An 18,661-nucleotide genomic window follows, 5' to 3' on the forward strand; every position below is an offset into this window, starting at 1 on the left:
ATTGGGGCTCCCACGTTTCCGCTGCGGGCCTTTTTCCACTCCATTCAATTCGAACCTCTCGAAGTACCGAAAAAAAAAAAACACCTGCCGAGAACAACCCAAAATCCACTGTGATCTTATCATGACTGTTGATCTGGTCTGTGGAGTCAAGACGCAGTTCCCGACAATCTCCGTCTCCGCACAGAAATGATCGCGAGTTTGCGGTACTCGTCACTTGGTCCTAATAATGCCTAACCCCCCTTCGCCGCCCACCCCGGTCTCTTCAGGAAAGAAGAGACCACATCCTCCGAATGATCCTCCGACTCAAACCGACACCGCGCATTCATCGCGGGATGCACCAAATCCTTCAGCGGGTGTGCCCTCTGCCTCGCCCGCTCGCTCAACCGCCACCGTCTCGTCCACCGCATCCTCCTCATTTCGCAATGTTTCCGCGTGCAATCGATGCCGACTACGCAAGAATCGCTGTGACCAGCGCCTACCGCGCTGCCAGTCTTGCGAAAAGGCCGGTGTGCGCTGCGTCGGATACGACCCCATCACGAAGCGGGAGATTCCCCGCAGCTACGTCTATTTTTTGGAAACTCGTGTAGCACATCTTGAAAAGCAATTGGCGGACAACAATATTGAGTTTAAGAAGGTCGTGGCTTTCGATGAGGAAGAGGCTATCAAAGTTGAGACTGATGGGGACACCGCGCAAGCCCAAACCGGCTCGGATGGACAGGTCGGAGAACGTTCTGTAGCGGAAAAAGTACGGGGGAAGAATACCTCAAAAGAAGAACTTGGCCAGTCTGATCAAAGGGAAGGAGAGCTTGTTCGCGATGCAGAGGGCGACCCCACGAACGAGGATAATTGGCGCCTACATAATTTGGTTTCGAATATTGGCATGGTCTCTGTGCAGGGTACCTCCGATCCACGATATCTCGGTTCGACATCGGGCATCTCATTCGCCCGGGTTGTTTTTGCTGCGGTGAGGAGTTCGCTCCCTGGCAATATGCCGGAGCGTGCTTCGGTCCGCACGAGCGATCGTTTGCCGCAAAGTGCTGCTGGTACCTCTGGAGGAGGAAGCAGTATGCGCGATTCTTTCTTCGGCCTGCAAACAAGACCGATGATGAAGCGCGCGGGGTTCCCGGATCGAGAGCTCGCAGAGCGACTGGTCGATCTCTATTTCGAACATGCGAATCCTCAGATGCCGATCCTCCATCGGGGAGATTTCATGGAATTGTTGGATCGCACATATTCACTAGAAGAAAAGAACCGTTCTCCGCGTGCGCTCTACGTGCTTAATATCGTGTGCGCTATCGGCGCTGGAATTATTTTTGAGGATAAGCCTCAAAGCTCAGATGAGGAGAACCGCGGTGATCGTGACCAGTCCTCGTCTGGGGCGAAGAGGCCGAGACTCTCGAGCCATCAATATCAACCAGAAGAATACCACGCTTCGGCGATCATTCATCTGGAATCGTTCCTCGGCTCATCTTCTAGTGAAGGCTTTGGTGGGTTGGAAGAGCTGCAGGCAGTGCTTCTTCTGGCCAGTTTTGCCCTACTGCGACCTGTTGCACCGGGTCTTTGGTATATTGTTGGCGTTGCCATGCGCTTAGCAGTCGATCTCGGACTTCATTACGAAGACGGCGTGGGCATTGACTCCGCAACGAAAGATGGAAATCAAGCACAGTCGCGGATCGATGCTCGCGAACGAGGACGTCGCGAATGGGTGCGCGATTTGCGCCGCCGCCTGTGGTGGTGTGTCTACAGCTTTGATCGGCTGGTTGCTACCTGTGTTGGACGACCATTTGGTATCAGTGACCAGGCCATCAGCACTGAATTCCCGTCCATGATGGACGATAAATACATTACCAAATCCGGTCTACTCACACCTTCAGACGGAGCGCCTACCTATAAGCATGTCGCATTCCATTATTTCAAACTACGCCTCCTTCAATCGGAAATTCACGATGTCCTACAATATCAACAGGTTCGCGCTGTGCGGAGAAGAGCTTCCGGTGTAGCAATTCTCCCACATACTGAGCTCTCCTCCTCTTTCCTGCAGGGATTTGACTCATTCCGCTCATGGCGCCATGATGTGCACCGCCGATTGGTTGAGTGGCAAGAGACTGCACCGACACGCCCAGAAACAGGCGTGAGGTTTTCCATCGAACTACTCGAGTTGAATTACTGGCAAGCTATCATCCTGCTATACCAGCAGAGCTTGACAGTCCCCGCAGAGCTAGCTGGGGAGCTAACCCCTGCAGATGATGTCTCGAGTCCTTCTTTCTCAAATTTCGACGAGGGCGATGAAGAGGACCACGTCTATCTGAACGTCGCCGAGGCTGGCCAGAAAGTGATTCGAATTTATCGCCAGTTGCACAGAGTGCGCTTGGTGAACTATACTTATCTTGCAACGCATCATATCTTCATGGCTGGTATGTGTTGTGTCTATGTAGTATTTGATTTATTGCTAACACTCTCTAGGAATCTCTTTCTTATATGCTATTTGGCATTCGCCTTTGGTTAGAAGCCGTTTAGTGCGTATTATCGGATCTGGACCCTTCATGATCGAACTTGCTAATATCTCCATCTCTATTAGACTCTCGACGAAGTAGACTTCACAGTACTCGCCGCAACTTCGGTTCTGGGTGATCTGATGCACAAATGCCCGCCTGCCGAAGCCTGTCGCGATGCATTTGAGCGCATGAGCAAGGCTACTGTCCAAATGTGTCTTTCCACCACCGGCTTTGGGTCGCAGGTCGATATGAGCCGGATCCACGCTACATCACAGGCCGGTAACCAATTCTACCCAGGTCGGGCGCGACAGCCCATCAACCAGCAGCCCCGCGCAGGCCAAAGTCAGGCTCGTCGGGCACCTCAGACACGCTCATCTCGCCCAGTCCCAAAGTTCGATATGAACCTGGCTGATCTTTTCACTGACAACACTCCCCTGGCTGACCGTTCTCGACCCGAGAATAGAGCCGGAGGGCAATCCTACCCTCAGCCGGAATCAATGGCTCGCAATTTCCCAACTGATCAGTCCCGATCATATGGACAGCACAATCCATCTATGGAGTACTATCCCAAGTACGATAATGCGGGTTCCCCGCAGCCTCAGCCGCAATTCTACTACTCCAACTCGCCGCAACAAAGTGGCTCTCCTGGCAGTAATGCTCATGGCTTAGCACCTACCGATACAGAAGCGCCGCCAGGAATGAGTCTGGATTTCTTGGATTTCGGATCTGGCGATGCAGAAAGCCAGAATAATATGGAAGGCGAAGCAAATCCGGATTACAACATGATGCCTGCACCATCTTTAGGTCCCAATCTGGGCCAAAACGTTGGTATTGATCTTGGCTTTGGGATGGCAATGGACTTCCAGCATGACTGGAGTGAGAATCCCAACTACGATCTTTTAGAGGGTTATTTCTTTGGTGGCTCGGGGGCTGGCGCTCCTGGAGGGGATCCTTAGGCGTTTTTTTGTCTCTTGGCTGTCTTTCGGCCGTCCCTTCCTAGTTTGCGCCGTTCTTTTTCTTTTTCATTCACCCTTGTCGTCACATGCCTCCTTCTATATATTGAGAGAGCAAGGAAAAAAAAGATATCATTTCGCAAGGGGTTGTGTATAATTTGGCTTGTGAATCTTTCTATTGGATACCAACTACAACATATATATATATATATATTTATATAACTATATGGATACCGATACACAAACATCTAAAATTAAATAATTGAAGATGAGCTAAATGTCTAGTAATATATATAGCTCAGTATGTAAAATCTAGCCCTTGAGTAGTTGCGAGGTGGCTTGCCTTGGGCAGCAACGGAGGATTCGGCCAAAACAAACACTTGCCGCCTTTTTTTTCTCTCTAACGGCCAACACACCAACCTTCAATGCCCAAGTGATCGCGGCTCTTACCGCAAATAGAAAGCAACCAGTGCTATTCTAGATCTGCGCTTGGACCTGACTGCCTGATCTCGACATCAGGTGCCCACTCCGATCTCCAATTTTCGATCACCTCTGTCTGCCCTGTCCCCCCGCCTCGCAAGTTTCACTCAGAATATGTGTATTCACAATCAAGTCCAACCCCAGAACACTTTCTTTTTCAAGTCCGAGCTTTGATTAGCGCTTTCGGAGACGCTGCGACCCACCGAAACCACGAAGCACACACAAGGAGGCTCTGCCATTTCTGGTCCAGCACCCAGTCTTGACTTTTCTTTTCGGCTACATACTGCGAGGGAGTTGCGGATTCTCTGGGACGGTGAAATATAGCATTTGACATAATCTGCTTGCTTAGACCGGTTCAAAAGGCTCTACTTTTGTGCAGCGTGCTTTTGATCATACTCTTAGGTGGACTTTCTATCGCTGGATATGCGTCGAACCGCCAATTGTCTACTTGAAATCCGATAATGCGAATTTGGCTCAAAAAGTCCGCATAAGCTTTCGGGAACCGCAAGATCAAAATGGTCAAATCAGACGTACGAAGTGATTATTATGCGGACCTGGGGCTCTCACCCAGCGCAGATGCCGAGGATATTAAAAGACAATTCAGGAAACTGGGTGAGCTCTAAATAAACCTAAGACTGAAAGACCGAAGACATCACTAACCAGTGAAAAAGCACTTTTGTACCACCCGGACAGAAACCCAGGAAGAGAAGCCGAGTTCAACGCCAAATTCCAGGCCATCCAGGCTGCCAACGAAATCCTCAGTGACCCTAAAGAGCGGATTAAGTACGACACCGAACGTTTGCGCGCAGGATACGGCAAGAATTATGTACCATCCAGAGCGAATACCCAGCGCAAATCACAACCACCCAGTTATCCGCCTCGCCCTGCAGCTACTCCCACACCATCGGCCAAACCACAATATGCGAAAACACCACCGAATGGACCGTCAGCTGGTGCACGACGATACGCATCCCATGCGCGTGCCGGTCCACAGCAGTGGAAGTCCCAGGACACTGCGGAAACAAGGGCCGATGCTTACGCGGCATTTGCCAATATGAGAGGAGGAAATAAGTCTGGATGGCAGGGCTTTGATCCTGCAACTGGTCGTGCTTCAGCTAGCACACCAGGTCCTGGGGCCCAACGTCACCCTTTTGGAGCTTCTGCGCAGTCCACTCGGCCGAAATCCGCCTTTGAGGCTTTCCAAAACGCCCATACTAATGCGCAGGCTCACAGCACTAGGAAAAAGCAGGGCTTTGCGCCAGGCGCTGCTGGAGGTGATGAGCCCATGGCCCGCAATACTTCCGCCTATAGCAGTAGCAGTCGAACCGAACGACCAAGCAGCCAATACTTTGAGCCTGCTCCGCCGCCAACGGCCAAGAAACCCGCAGAGCCTGAGCTGTCTTCTAAGCAACATCAATTTACCCCAGAGTTTGAACGATCCAGCAGGATATACGCTCAAGCGGGCAGGGGTGAGAAAACCTTCGTTTCAGGCAGTGGATTAGGTCGCTCCCAGACTTTGCGAACCCCATCAGGGTCGACTCGTCCAAATGTGAATGCCAATACATCCAGTCCTGCGTCAGGCCGATCTGGAAGACACCGTAGCGCCAGCCCCAAGGCGAGACGGAACCCCACCAACTATGACTCCACTAGCTCGAGTGAATCGGAGGAGGATATGCCCAAACCAAAGGCCGTGCCGAAGAGTCGACTGCGGCCAGAACAAAAGTTTGCAGACTTCCATCGCCAGCATACACAAGGACCCAGAAACGGTGAGGACCTCCTCTTTTCCTACAGACTTAAACATGGGATACCAGGCATCCCAGACTTCGTTTTCGACCTGCCAGTCTTTCCAGATTACCTACTACCACTACCCCATCCTCCCTGCGGATTTTATCCGATACCACAGGTTTCTTCCCACTTTGAAACCCAATATACTGACTGCAACGACCCTAAAGGACATACCTCGGATAGCGCAGCTTTCCCAAAAAGCTCGTTTCGGCCGGACCAGGCCGATTCTTCAGGCTCCTCCTCTTCTCTTAAGTATGCATGGCTCAACCCCATTGGGGTTTGTTACCCCAGCTGACAGATTAATCTAGTGTTGAGCATGGGATCAATACACGGCGACCTCAGCCTACTCCATTCGGTCGTAGCAGCACAAGTGACTTGCATAAAAAGTTTTCTGCGGATGATTGGCGCGATCATTTAAGTCAGTTCGATTTCATGGGCTCTGTTTCGCCGGCCAAGGATTCACTTCCAAAATCGCCCGCTTCACAAACCCGAGCACGAGCAGCCCAGCGAAACGGAGCTGGGTCCCCAATCTCGAATCCCTTCGGTCCTACACCATTATATCAAACTTCCGACTCCGCCAAAACCCAACAACAACCTACTCCCTTTGCGCAAGCCAAGTTCTCTGCAGATTCGTGGTCCGAGCAACTTCGAAATCTCTCCTGGACAGCTCCCGAGGCAGATAAAACTCGGCAAGCAACGAATTCGGTGCCACCCCGGAGTCCTAAGAAACAGCCCAGGGCTGGCACCAAAGTACGGGGGGCGCCGCAGCCTGCAAGTGTTGCCACCGAAGCGGATGAGGCCAATGCGACACTTGATGAGCAGAACCCTCTTGGGCCACCACCGCGAGCAGACGCAGCGCCGGATGTTGACGTTGAGGAGATGGATCTCGACGAAGACCTCTCTACTCCGCCAGGCGGACCACCTGTCCCAGGCAAAGTCTCACTTGACAGATCAGGCAGTGGCAGCTATCCTGATTTGGCTTCTCAAGCTGCGCCGGAATCCCCAGCCAAGAAGCCCAGACATCCTCCTCGAACCGAAAACAGCACACCAAACTCACCATCTAGACCCGCTCTTTTTAACCTAGACAACCTCCGCAATGCCGCTCCGTTTGCCAATACAACCGGTGGAGGCATCGAGAACCTTGAGGATTTCCGCACAACTCTCCCATTCGACTCCCAAGCCAAGCAACAAACAACCACAAAACGCGACATTCGACCACGAGAACTCCAACTCCCGAATCCCCCCAAACGCCCCATGGCCCCCGATCCCATTTTATTCCCAGGTTCCTCCAAGCCCGTCCTGCCTCGCGACAAATGGAACTGGTACGTCTCCGCAATGGGGGCATACATGCACGAATGGAACTTATTCAACCGTCGCATGCTCACGCACTTCAACGCACGTCAACACGCGAATGAGACCGGTCTCGCGCCAGGCTGGATCAGTGCCGTTGGTGACTCAACGCGTTTGAGAATAGGCCCCGACGATGAAAGCAACGGCACTGACGGCAAGACGAAGATCCGCGAGGATAGTGATGACATCGACGAGTTTCTTATTCCTGATTCGAATAAGGGCGGCTTCAGTGCCTACCTTCGTGGCGTTGAGGAGGATATCCAAGTGCGGAAGCATTGGGATGTTGCTTCCGAGTTGCACCGTGAATGTATTCTTGAGCTTGGAAAATTAAGAGAGTGGATTCGAAATGGAGGGAAAGTCGCCTAGGCTCACCCTCTTCGTCTTAATGCATTAATCATGTCGGCCTGCTGTTGTTAAGACTTCATGGTGCAATGGGTACCGCGAAGAAGAGCAGTGATGGTTCGGTGCGGCTGATTTACTTGGGTTGGCGTTTCGTAGGGCTTCATATCCAGCTTCATATGAAGTAGCAGGATCTGACCTCTCTTTTACTCGAGGGTTTTAGATTCACTCACTTCTAACGCTGTTGTTGTTCTCTGATTTTTCTTTTGTTTGGGATGCATAATTGACTTGGTGTTTTTGTGAATACCCGGGGTTTTGATCACATTTCCATAGATACATCTCATGTTGTATACCAGAATATTATCGTCACTGGGCTTTTGGAAGTTATTTCATGTTAGATTTGAATTGCAGGATCTGTGTAAGAGAACCATTCATCTCGGCCTTGATATTTTCTTTTTGCTTTCTTCAATTGTTCTTGTCAATTTCCTTAGAATTAGCAAGCCCTTTGATACCCTAGACCGGCAAAAAGATCCTGCATATAGCCAATATAATCTAGTAGTTGATTTCATTGTAAATTTTACAACTTGCCTTGCCTTTCATATGACTCTAATCTCATCAAACTATCAGAACAGAAATCTTGCCCTAACCCTGGCCACCTAAGGTGTCAAGCCCAAAGTCTCAGGCGACAAGGCCGTCAGGCTACAAGGCTATAAGGCTGCAAGGCTGCAAGGCCAACTAGCCCCGCGCACCCCGCCGAATCCGTGACAGCACGGGGAGGGAATCGCTGTGACTCACTGAATGAAAATATAGCTCAAGCTGTTAATCTTGGTTCGACTGTATTTATTCAACCAGAATCCCATCATCAATTGTAATTCCTGCACTTTTGCGTGGTTATTCGCCCCGGAAAATTCACACCGGCAAACCTGATCTTGGCCCCGCTATCGGCTCCAGACATATTCCTTTTTGCACTCGAACATACCCCACCATCCAAAGCAATTGATCACGGCCAAATACCGAACTTGACTCTTGTAATCAAGAAGACTATCTTGTCAAGTGTACAATCATGGTTTCCATCGTTTTAGGCAGTCAATGGGGAGATGAAGGTTGGGGAACAAGACCCGGGGACGTCGGACACCGCCGCTGACCATGAACAGGCAAGGGAAAGATCACAGACATGCTGTCGCAGCAGGCGACTCTCTGCTGTCGTGCAGCTGGTGGACACAGTATGTTATACCCACCCTGCATCCCCTTCGCACCCGAGTTTTGAACTGGGCCATATGTTCAAGAGTTGTGACTGACCAACCCGTTTTTTTTAATTGGATACAGATGCCGGCCACACCATTGTCCACGAGAACGTCACCTACGACTTTCACATTCTGCCCTCCGGTCTGGTTTCCCCCAAATGCATCAACCTCATCGGTGCCGGTACCGTTTTCCACGTCCCCAGCTTCTTCAAGGAGCTGGCCGCTATTGAGTCCAAGGGCCTGAAGGGCGCTGCCCAGCGCATCTTCGTCTCTGACCGTGCGCACGTCTGCTTCGACCTCCATTCCGTTGTTGATGGTCTTGAGGAGCAGGGTCTCGGTGGCCGCAAGGTCGGTACCACCGGCAAGGGTATCGGTCCCTGCTACAGTGACAAGGCCGCGCGCCGTGGTGTGCGTGTCGGTGAGATCTTGGATGAGGTCACTTTCGAGCGCAAGCTGCGTGCTCTTGATATCGCTTACCGTAAGCGTTACGGAGAGCTCGCATATGATGTTGAGGAGGAGATTGCCCGGTTCAAGGTATGCATGACTCAGGGAAATCCATGTTGGATTTACAAAAACAAACTGCCCATGGCACAGCATTCAAAATGGGGTCCCTAATGTTTTGTTACCTCGAAACACATGACTAACACGTCCACCAGGAATACCGCAACCTCCTGAAGCCCCACATCGTCGACCAGCTCGAGTTCCTGCAGGAGCACAAGGACTCTCCCAACACATTGGTTGAGGGCGCCAACGCCCTGATGCTCGACTTGGACCACGGCACATACCCCTTCGTGACTTCATCATCAACAGGTCTTGGTGGAGCCGTGCAAGCGCTCGCTTTGAACCCCACAAGCATCAAGTCCGTCATCGGAGTTGTGAAGGCGTACACGACGCGCGTGGGCTCCGGCCCCTTCCCCAGCGAGCAGCTCAACGCCGAGGGCGATAAGCTGCAGCAGGTTGGTCGTGAGTTCGGTGTTACCACCGGTCGTCGCCGCCGCTGTGGATGGTTGGACCTTGTGCTGTGCCGCTACTCCCACGCCATCAACCACTACACTGCTCTCAACTTGACCAAGCTTGATGTTTTGGATGACTTTGACGAGATCAAGGTTGGCGTTGCTTACATTTTGCCCGATGGAAAGCGTACCACTGGTACTTTCCCTGCTGATCCTAACGTCGTGGAGAAGATCCAGGTCGAGTATGTTACTCTGCCCGGCTGGAAGTCCAACACGATGGGTGCTAAGCGTTATGAGGATCTGCCTCCTAACGCTAAGGCTTACATTGAGTTCATTGAGCGTGAGATCGGTGGTGTCCCTGTTAAGTGGATCGGTACTGGACCTGCTAGAGAAGACATGATCGCCCGCGACTAAGCGCATGTCTACTAATTGGTTTTCTTGTTTTCGTTCGGTTTATCGGTCTCACGAGTAAGTGACTGTTTCTTCGTTCATATTGCGATATACTTGAGGTATGTGATATAAGGTTCTCTTTCTGTCCCATATGCACGATTTAGATGTCTCGAAAATGGATTTGGTTAGAGGCAATAGTTACTCAACTGTTTTCTGTTTTATGGGCTGAATAGTATAAATATAGATGTGTGCGTCAAAGTCGGATTAACATTGAATTCTGGATAAAATAAAGGCAGATGACTGAATATAATATTGTACATGGAATCAAAAATGCGTCAGAACTTCATGCCCAAACAATAATCCCGCAGAACAGTCGCATAGTACAAGAGAAGGAGGAGAGAAGTCTAGATTAAAAACACAAAGCACCCGGGGACATAGAGTACATGCCAAAAAAGATGGGAAAACGCCGGCCTATGCGAGAACCGTTGGTTCTTTTTTCAATCCAGAAGAATCTGGACCCATGGAGGGAAAGCGCTGACCTCCACATGAGCACAAAAGAACATGCGGTTGCCAAAATGTCTGAAAAGAGTTGGGCTCTAATTCAGCCCATTTAGAAACGGAAGGAGGAGCCGCCTTCGTCATCGCCGAAGTCACGACGGCCGCGCGAAGGGGAGAAGCCATCGAGAGCACGACGGGGGGCACGGTCACCACGAGAGTAGCCGCCGCGGTCGCCACGGTCACCTCCACGAGAGAAGCCGCCGCGGTCGCCGCGGTCACCTCCGCGAGAGAAGCCACCGCGGTCACCACGGTCACCACGGCGAGAGTAGCCACCACGGTCACCGCCACGAGAGAAGCCACCACGGTCACCTCCCTCACGGGGGCTCTCATGCCAGACCCCGTATTGACGCCGGTCATACCCCTGAGACCCATGAGCTGAGCCACCCTGGGGTTGATCTCAGGGGGAGTGCTCAATCCATAACCGTTGAAGGACATGTTGTTCAGTGCCTGGATAGCCTCTGCCTTGTCTCTGAAGTTGGTGGTAGTGGTGCCGAGTTGGCCCATGTATGACTGGATCTTGACAAGAGGGGGAATTTCGACGAAGGCTGCCTTCAGCTGGTTCACGGTCTCGCCAGCGATGGTGCTGTTAGGGAGTTCCTGCGACATATCGGCGCTGGCAGTGGACAGGGAGGTAGAATCGATTCCGATGGGAAGACGACCGAGGCGCCTGCGAAGGGCATCCTGTTCACCCTTGTGAATCAGGAGCCAGCCCTCACCCTCCTTGCCGGCACGCGCTGTGCGGCCGAGACGGTGAATGTAGGTCTCGCGGTCACGAGGGACACCCACTTGGATTACGTGGGTGACATCAGGGAAATCCATACCACGGGCAGTCACATCGGAAGAGAATAGAATACCCTCGCGAGCTCTGCGGAAATTGTCTGCACTGCGAGTGCGGACAGCCTGGGTAAGACGAGAGTTGATTTCAAGCATGGTCATGTTACTGAGGGAGGACTGGCGGAATTCACGACTGCGACGGATGTTGTTGAAAACATCAGCGGAGATCTTAGTCTCGGCAGTGGAGTTGAAATAGACAATAGCCTTGAAAGGACGCAGCTCCTCGCCGTTGTCCCGGCGTGCTTGGTGGTTCTTGGCGAGCTCCAGAACGGCAGGTAGTCCGTTCTCGAGGCCGTTCAGGTATACAAGCTTTTGGGGCACCCGTTCGTGTGTGGGGACCTCATCTTCGCGCACGGTATTGACATGCTTGAAATCAGGCTTCAGGGTCTGGCGAACCATCTGCATGACTTCTCTGGGGACAGTGGCTGAGAACATGAGCGTCTGGCGGTCCACTTCAGTGGGCTTAGGGAGCATTGTCTGGATCTCATCGATGTCTGCAGAGAATCCTTGGTCCAAAAGGCGATCTGCCTCATCGAGGATCAGAGTGTTCAACTTAGGAGCAGAAACACCAGTCCAAGGGTCTGAGAGGATGTCCTTGAGACGTCCAGGGGTACCGATGAGTAGGTGGCAGCCCTCATTTTGAATCTTAGTCAGGCCGAGGCGCTTCTGGGTGCCACCAACAGCGGTTTGCACGATAAGACCGGTGCCAAAGGCGACCTTTCTAGCCTCGACTGCGATTTGTTCCGCGAGCTCGCGGGTAGGAGAGATAATAAGGGCGCGGATTTCTGAAGCGGCAGTTCTGGGACGGCGGCGACCGGTTTGGCGCACATCAACGGTCGGGTCATTCAGAATATTTTGAAGAGTAGGAAGAAGGAAGGCAAGTGTCTTTCCGGTTCCTGTTTTGGCCTGGGCGAGGCTGAAAAGAATTTCGTTAGTGAATGAACTCATCTCAATGTCTAATCGATAGAAACTTACACATCATCGCCCTTGACAATCTCACTGAGAGTGAGCGATTGTACCTCAGTCATGGTTTTGAGGTTCATTCGATCCGCTTGAACAATGTTCTTGATGATAGACTTGTCAATGAGTCCATTCGATAACAAGTCAGCGAACTCTGTGAATCTCTCAGGCTTGGAGATCTCGGCATCCTCAACAGGTGCCTCTGCAGTAGCAGCAGATAGTCTGGGGAAGGAGGAATGCAGCGATCTGGTTGCAGAAAGAGATGAGAGAGTTGAAGGAGCTTGCCATTTCGGCAGTTGAGAAGCAAATCGTGCTGAGATTGAGCGAGGCGCTGATGCGCGCAGCGCATTAGTGATGCCGAATCGGCGAATTGTACCAAGCATTATTGAATAATGCTGATGGGTAAAAATGGATAGGGGGATGAAAAAAGTTGTAAAACGCAATTGGGGCGTTCTAGGAGAGCGCAAAAATAATCACAATCACATGACCCTTATCAATAGATAAGGAGATTCTGTTGGCCTGCAAACCCAGGCCGCGAGTATCTTGTTGGTTCACTAACTAATAGGATCTATGTATAGTTACATTCTAATTATTTTCCTACGTAGATTGCTTGAACTGGACTTGGACTTTTTTCTTGCTGATGAAAGTCTCTTCTCATCTACTAGTTTCGGCAACAATATGAAATTCTTAAAGCTCTGTTTGTAACTACATAAGTGACCCGTCTCTTCGCGGTAGGGGCAAACAGCTCAGCAAACATATCAAACTATTCAAACGCCACAAACTGTTTCATTAGATAATCAGCCAGTCAGAGCAAACAAGTCCAAAATTCAAACTAGATCATATACAAACAGGTCTTGAGACTTGATGGAGATTATGGTTTATCTTGCATTCAATAGTAGAAATATTAAAAAATGGTATCAATCTATCGTATTCCCCGTGTACCGAGATCAAAGTAGCAAATTACCAAGGCGTAAAGCTCATTATAATGTATGAGAGATAGTCTTGCCAATTGTTATTCTAAATTCCTGTCCAGCTTCCAACTAGATAACAAGCTCACTTCCTGGATTTACTGTACTATGTACATACACATAGTGTGTAGCCATAACTGCAATATGTACGTATGATGTATGTATAATATAGATCTTGATACTGGAGCCAGAAAATCAACTTGCCGTAGCAACGTATAAAACAGTGCAAACATGCCAAACAGCCCGGCCTTTTTTATCAAAATGAAATGATACTCCAAGCCCGGGTTCCAGCTGGGCATGGCCCAAGATAAGTTGAGCATGGCCCAAAAAATGCTGACTAATTTTTGGGCCATGGTCAGCTTATCTTAGGCCATGGTCAGCTGTATGCCCCTGCAAGCCACCTGAGCGATATTGAGAAAGTCAGCATTAGAAATAGAACAATTCGCTGACCAACCAAAACCCTTGCGAAAAGTTTTGGGAGCCTACGAAGTGACATATACGGCTTGTACCAAACCCTGCATAAACGCGGAGATAGGAAGATCCTGCACATATAAAACCTCCCGTCCCTCCCCAAACAAACCAACTCTTCTAAGGTTCTCCACCCATCTCCACATCATGGCACCTATCAATATAGTGGTCATTGGCGGCTCCTTTGCAGGTCTTCATATTGCACACTCGGTGCTTCGTGATGTGCCCGATGCGAAGGTGACGTTGATTAACCCCTCAACCAGTTTCTTTTGGAATATCGCTGCCCCACGCATCGTCGCCAAGCCGACTGCATTCCGCCCCGAGCAGTATTTGCTCCCTATCAAGGACGCATTTGCAAGCTACCGCGCCGACGCCTTCGAGTTCCTTCCTGGAACTGCTACCGCCATCGAAACTACTGCCAAGACAGTCACCGTCAAGCCCAATGAGGGTGAAGCCAAGACCCTATCATATGACTACCTCGTGATCGCATCGGGTAGCACAACATCTGCCACGAATGGCTCACTCACCGGCACTTCTATCCCATTCAAACAGTCGAATCATAATGATATGGAGCAACTGATTGAGGCTGCCCAGGGACACATCGCTGGTGCAAAGGAGATCGTCATTGGCGGTGCTGGCCCCATCGGTGTTGAGTTGGCGGGTGAGCTTGCTGAAGCAGTGGAGCGAAGTGGAAATACCGGCAAAGTGTCCATCACCATCGTCTCGGCGACTGAGCGTGTGCTTCCGATGCTCAAATCATCCGCCAGCGCAGCAGCACGCAAGATGCTCGAGCACAAGAACGTCAAGGTCGTGACTTCCAAGCGAGTTGTGCGTGTAGAGACTCCAGCGGATGATAGCTCCAGTTGGACCGTCAGCCTGGAAGGCGGGGACAAGCTTTCAGCGGATCTCTATATCCCTACAACTGGTGTCACCCCCAACAACAGCTTTATTCCGGCTCACCTCCTTGACAAGGACGGCTGGGTGACTGTGAACAAGGAGATGCGTGTCCAATCAACTGATGGATCAGCACTGCCCATCTTTGCTGCTGGCGACATCACCAATAACTCGATGCGTCTCAGTTTCAAGGCCGTGGAACAAGCACAAGTGGCCGCAGCCAATCTCAAAGCCGAGATTGTAGGCGGGGCGTCGATCAAGTCATACAACCAAGGCGACAGCATTATGATGGTGGTACCTGTTGGTGAAACTGGTGGCACGGGTCAGGTCTTTGGGTTTGTGCCTTTCAGCTTCATGGTTAAGATCATCAAGGGAAAGCACTACTTCATTGACAAGGCAGTATCCGCACTTGCTGGCAAGGCCTAAAGGTCATTGGAAGAAGGGATGAGATTTAAATTTTTGCGATGTCTTTTTTCTGGGTTGACTTAGAATGCTGCCCTTTTCCGGCGATGACTACATACATATGTAATGCATAATGCTTCCAGGATGGAGGTTGCGACCTTATGACTTCATTGCGAAACGTCAGGGACTTTGTAATATATAGTTAGATAGATATATTATGTATTAAGGATTATACATATTGTACCCAACGAAGAATGAGGAATATACCAGTTAAACCTCGGTCCAATCGAGATCTATAACTCTGCGGCCCGCTCTGACCCGAAACGGTAAATACCTCCGTGCTTAACAATCATAGTACTACGTTGCACATTATGCATCAATCAACAAATTCTCCCACCATTTTTGCGATCTGCCGAGGGGTGGGCGGTCCTCTTACCTAGAATGGGGATCCCCGTCGGCCTGAGCTGTCTTCAATTCATCCGGTCCCCACTGTTTTCTAAACCTGATCCGTTGCCACAGTTATGAAACCATTGGACCGGATCTTCTTCTATGAGATCGGTACATTGAAAGCCACGAATATGAGTATTAGCTGCACAATCTAAATTATGCAGGTCAGAACATAGGTCTAGATTAGCAACTCTGGAATAAAATAGAAACTATAGAAAGTGGAGTCCATTCAACCCTTTCTGAAGAACATAACCTTTCTCGAGAAGCTTCTCCGAGATCCATCGGTTGCTTTCTAATTGAAGAAGAAAAAAGGGAAAAATGAGTTTTTTGCATTGTTCCTCGGATGTCCGCCCCGCTTGTTTAGAGAGCTCTAATCGTCATATAAAAAGAGCTTGCTCCTCCCGTACTTTCACGTAACAAATAATTCCCTTTGCCAATAAAACTTACTTCTATTCATATTCAACATGTCCAACAAGGCTCTCATCTTCAAGAAGATCCCCCAGGGATACCCCGCCCCCGGTCAGGACTTGGCCGTTGAGGCCGCTGCCTATGACGCCAACGTTGCCGCACCCGACAATGGTGTTGTTCTCCAATCTCTCTACACCAGCTTTGACCCTTACATGCGCGGCCGCATGCGCCCTGCTGAGGTCAAGTCCTACGCCCCCGCCTTCGAACTCAACAAGCCCATTGAGAGCGCTACCGTCGGCAAGATCGTCCGCTCCAACAACGCCAACTACAAGGAAGGTGACTTGATCATCGGTCACGTCGCAGTCCAGGAGTATGTTGCTGTCGCTGAGCAGGAGCTGGTCCGCATCCGCAAGCTTGAGAACCCTCTTGGCCTTGAGGACATCCGTGTCTTCCTCGGACCTCTTGGCATGCCCGGTCTGACTGCCTACTCCTCCCTGTACGAGATCGGCAAGCCTAAGAAGGGTGAGACCATTTTCGTTTCCGCTGCCAGCGGTGCCGTCGGCCAGCTGGTCGGCCAGCTCGCCAAGCACGAGGGTCTGCGCGTCATTGGTTCCGTCGGCTCCGACGAGAAGCTCAAGTACATCACCGAGACCCTCGGATTTGAGGGCTTCAACTACAAGACCGAGAAGCCTGCTGCCGCGCTTGCCCGCCTCGCCCCCGAGGGCATTGACATCTACTACGAGAACGTCGGTGGCGAGCACCTCGAGGCTGCTCTCGATGCTCTTAACAACTTCGGCCGCATTGTCGTCTGCGGTCTCATCTCCCAATACAACTCTGCCCCCTACCCCATCAAGAACATTCACAACGTCCTTGTCAAGCGTATTGACATGCGCGGCTTCATCGTCGGTGACAAGGGCATGGGTGATGCCTACACCAAGGAGCACCAGGAGAATCTGCAGAAGTGGATCAAGGATGGCTCCTTCAAGGTGCTCATCCACGAGACTGTCGGCATCGACAACGCTGCCGAGGGCCTGGTCGGTATCTTCCACGGCAAGAACATGGGCAAGGCCGTCCTGAAGTTCTAAGCGCTTCATGAGACTGATGAAATAATGAGCTGTTTCGCGTAATGACTTTTTGTTTAAACATTGGAAGTGAATTGGTATGCAATACCTCGGTTAGGATCCCTACAGTATGTAGGAATCAGATAGGCCATCACTCAAAATAGCAAATCAAAGATAAAATGCAACTATAACACAAACGTATGAGCATCAAAATTAAGGAACATGTCAAAATAAACAGATACGAACAAATAGGAACAAATAAGTGATGAACATCAGAGTTGAAAATCAGTAGCTGGCAGGGCTAAATGTTTCTCGCATCGGCCAATTTCGGCTGGGCGGAGGCACGTCGACCAATCACCTGACCCGTAATAGGATGACATACCGAGTCGGACTCCCGAGGTCTCCAACTTCATCCGTTTGTGTTCACGGCGTTTCTGTTTCTTTACGACCATACTCTCCCCTCACAATGGCTTCATTCGTGCGCTCTTCCCTGCTACGGCAGACTCTTGCGGCCCCCCGGTCGTCCTTCTGTCAGAAGAATGTCGGCGTGTCGCAGATTGTCGCTTTCCACGCCTCCGCGAAGAAGCAGATCCTGCCTCCTCTGCCTCGTAAGTTGAGACCCTTCCAGTTGGAATACTGCAATATTTGAAACGGAGCGAAATTCTCGGCGCTGTTAGGAAAGTTTTGCTAACGTAATTCTTGTGCAGAGTCCGTCGAGGGAACCAGTATGTGATTTCCGCGCTATCCCTCTCCCAATACGATCCTTTTTTTGTCGATTGCAATGAGCACAAAGCCCCCCGGCAATCTATGGATATAAAAAATCTCCACAGTTCCCTCAGCTCGAACAATGCTTCGTCAAATCGTGAACCCGCAGCTTCATCAGGTCTTCAATATTAACCAATCCAATAGTGAACGACCCTGTCGCCGTCCCTGAACCCCACCCCGCTGAGGGCAGCTACCACTGGACTTTTGAGAGGTTCGTATCGTTCCTCTGCGCGGAAGGACGCGCGGAACAATTCCAAGACTACCACCCTTTCCGACCGCCCCGAGATGGCCGAAGAAAGAAAAAGTTACTAATCCCTATAACAGACTGGTCAGCGTCGGCCTCGTTCCCCTCACCATCGCTCCCTTCGCCGCTGGCTCCCTCAACCCCGTCATGGACGCCATCCTGTGCACTTTGATTGTCGCCCACTCTCACATCGGATTCCAGTAAGGCCTCCCCGCACAAATTACCCCAGATCTCCAACCGGCCGCATTCTAACATCTACTAGGGCTGGTATTGTCGACTACTTCCCTCCCTCGCGTGTGCCCAAGTTCCGCGCCACTTGCAACTGGCTCCTGCGTGCCTTCACTCTCACCACCGCCGTTGGCCTGTACGAGTTCGAGACCAACGACGTCGGTATCACCGAAGCTCTGCGCCGTATCTGGACCGCATAGAGTATTGTTCTTTTCAGACATGTTGTCTTTCTATTTTCCTTTTTTGACCTGTTGGTTCTGGATTATCCAGGCGTTCTGTTCCGCCATTGTATATGTTGATACTCTTTTTTTCCATTTGTCTTTCTGCCGAATCTATTCGTGCCAGATTCCTGCTCGAGGTTGTTTCTGAGCCATAGAAAAATACGGAATATAACCCTTGTACGACAAGATAATTTATTGCTTGGCTTGGTGTATC

The 18,661-nt window shown here is 50.8% G+C and overlaps 7 protein-coding genes across 7 annotated transcripts; 6 read left to right on the forward strand and 1 right to left on the reverse strand.

Annotated features, from left to right (window-relative positions):
- Nucleotides 1-226: 226 nt before the first annotated feature.
- N7529_004991 (Zn(II)2Cys6 transcription factor) lies at nt 227-3,451 on the forward strand (the record flags this gene model as incomplete). Its single annotated transcript, XM_057240518.1, has 3 exons — nt 227-2,414; nt 2,464-2,516; nt 2,579-3,451. 3 exons carry the CDS (start codon nt 227-229, stop codon nt 3,449-3,451), a joined length of 3,114 nt encoding a protein of 1,037 aa, XP_057099813.1.
- A 992-nt stretch (nt 3,452-4,443) lies between these two features.
- N7529_004992 (uncharacterized protein) lies at nt 4,444-7,429 on the forward strand (the record flags this gene model as incomplete). The annotated part of the gene is made up of 3 exons (XM_057240519.1): nt 4,444-4,540; nt 4,600-5,965; nt 6,022-7,429. The coding sequence occupies 3 exons, from the start codon at nt 4,444-4,446 to the stop codon at nt 7,427-7,429; spliced, it is 2,871 nt and encodes a 956-aa protein (XP_057099814.1).
- A 1,036-nt stretch (nt 7,430-8,465) lies between these two features.
- On the forward strand, nt 8,466-10,013 carry adB (adenylosuccinate synthase ADE12; the record flags this gene model as incomplete). The annotated part of the gene is made up of 4 exons (XM_057240520.1): nt 8,466-8,505; nt 8,557-8,625; nt 8,729-9,180; nt 9,303-10,013. The coding sequence occupies 4 exons, from the start codon at nt 8,466-8,468 to the stop codon at nt 10,011-10,013; spliced, it is 1,272 nt and encodes a 423-aa protein (XP_057099815.1).
- Nucleotides 10,014-10,599: 586 nt separating this feature from the next.
- Nucleotides 10,600-12,724, reverse strand: helA (putative DEAD box RNA helicase HelA; the record flags this gene model as incomplete). The annotated part of the gene is made up of 3 exons (XM_057240521.1): nt 10,600-10,856; nt 10,907-12,297; nt 12,357-12,724. 3 exons carry the CDS (start codon nt 12,722-12,724, stop codon nt 10,600-10,602), a joined length of 2,016 nt encoding a protein of 671 aa, XP_057099816.1.
- A 1,200-nt stretch (nt 12,725-13,924) lies between these two features.
- N7529_004995 (NAD(P)/FAD-dependent oxidoreductase) lies at nt 13,925-15,097 on the forward strand (the record flags this gene model as incomplete). The annotated part of the gene is made up of 1 exon (XM_057240522.1): nt 13,925-15,097. One exon carries the CDS (start codon nt 13,925-13,927, stop codon nt 15,095-15,097), a length of 1,173 nt encoding a protein of 390 aa, XP_057099817.1.
- Nucleotides 15,098-15,984: 887 nt separating this feature from the next.
- On the forward strand, nt 15,985-17,013 carry N7529_004996 (MDR family NADP-dependent oxidoreductase; the record flags this gene model as incomplete). The annotated part of the gene is made up of 1 exon (XM_057240523.1): nt 15,985-17,013. One exon carries the CDS (start codon nt 15,985-15,987, stop codon nt 17,011-17,013), a length of 1,029 nt encoding a protein of 342 aa, XP_057099818.1.
- Nucleotides 17,014-17,455: 442 nt separating this feature from the next.
- On the forward strand, nt 17,456-18,426 carry N7529_004997 (CybS family protein; the record flags this gene model as incomplete). Its single annotated transcript, XM_057240524.1, has 5 exons — nt 17,456-17,597; nt 17,697-17,714; nt 17,899-17,965; nt 18,079-18,198; nt 18,261-18,426. The coding sequence occupies 5 exons, from the start codon at nt 17,456-17,458 to the stop codon at nt 18,424-18,426; spliced, it is 513 nt and encodes a 170-aa protein (XP_057099819.1).
- Nucleotides 18,427-18,661: the final 235 nt, after the last annotated feature.

Source organism: Penicillium soppii (genome assembly GCF_028829465.1).
Source record: "Penicillium soppii strain IBT 18220 chromosome Unknown utg000004l, whole genome shotgun sequence".
In the NCBI taxonomy this organism is placed as follows: Eukaryota; Fungi; Ascomycota; class Eurotiomycetes; order Eurotiales; family Aspergillaceae; genus Penicillium; species Penicillium soppii.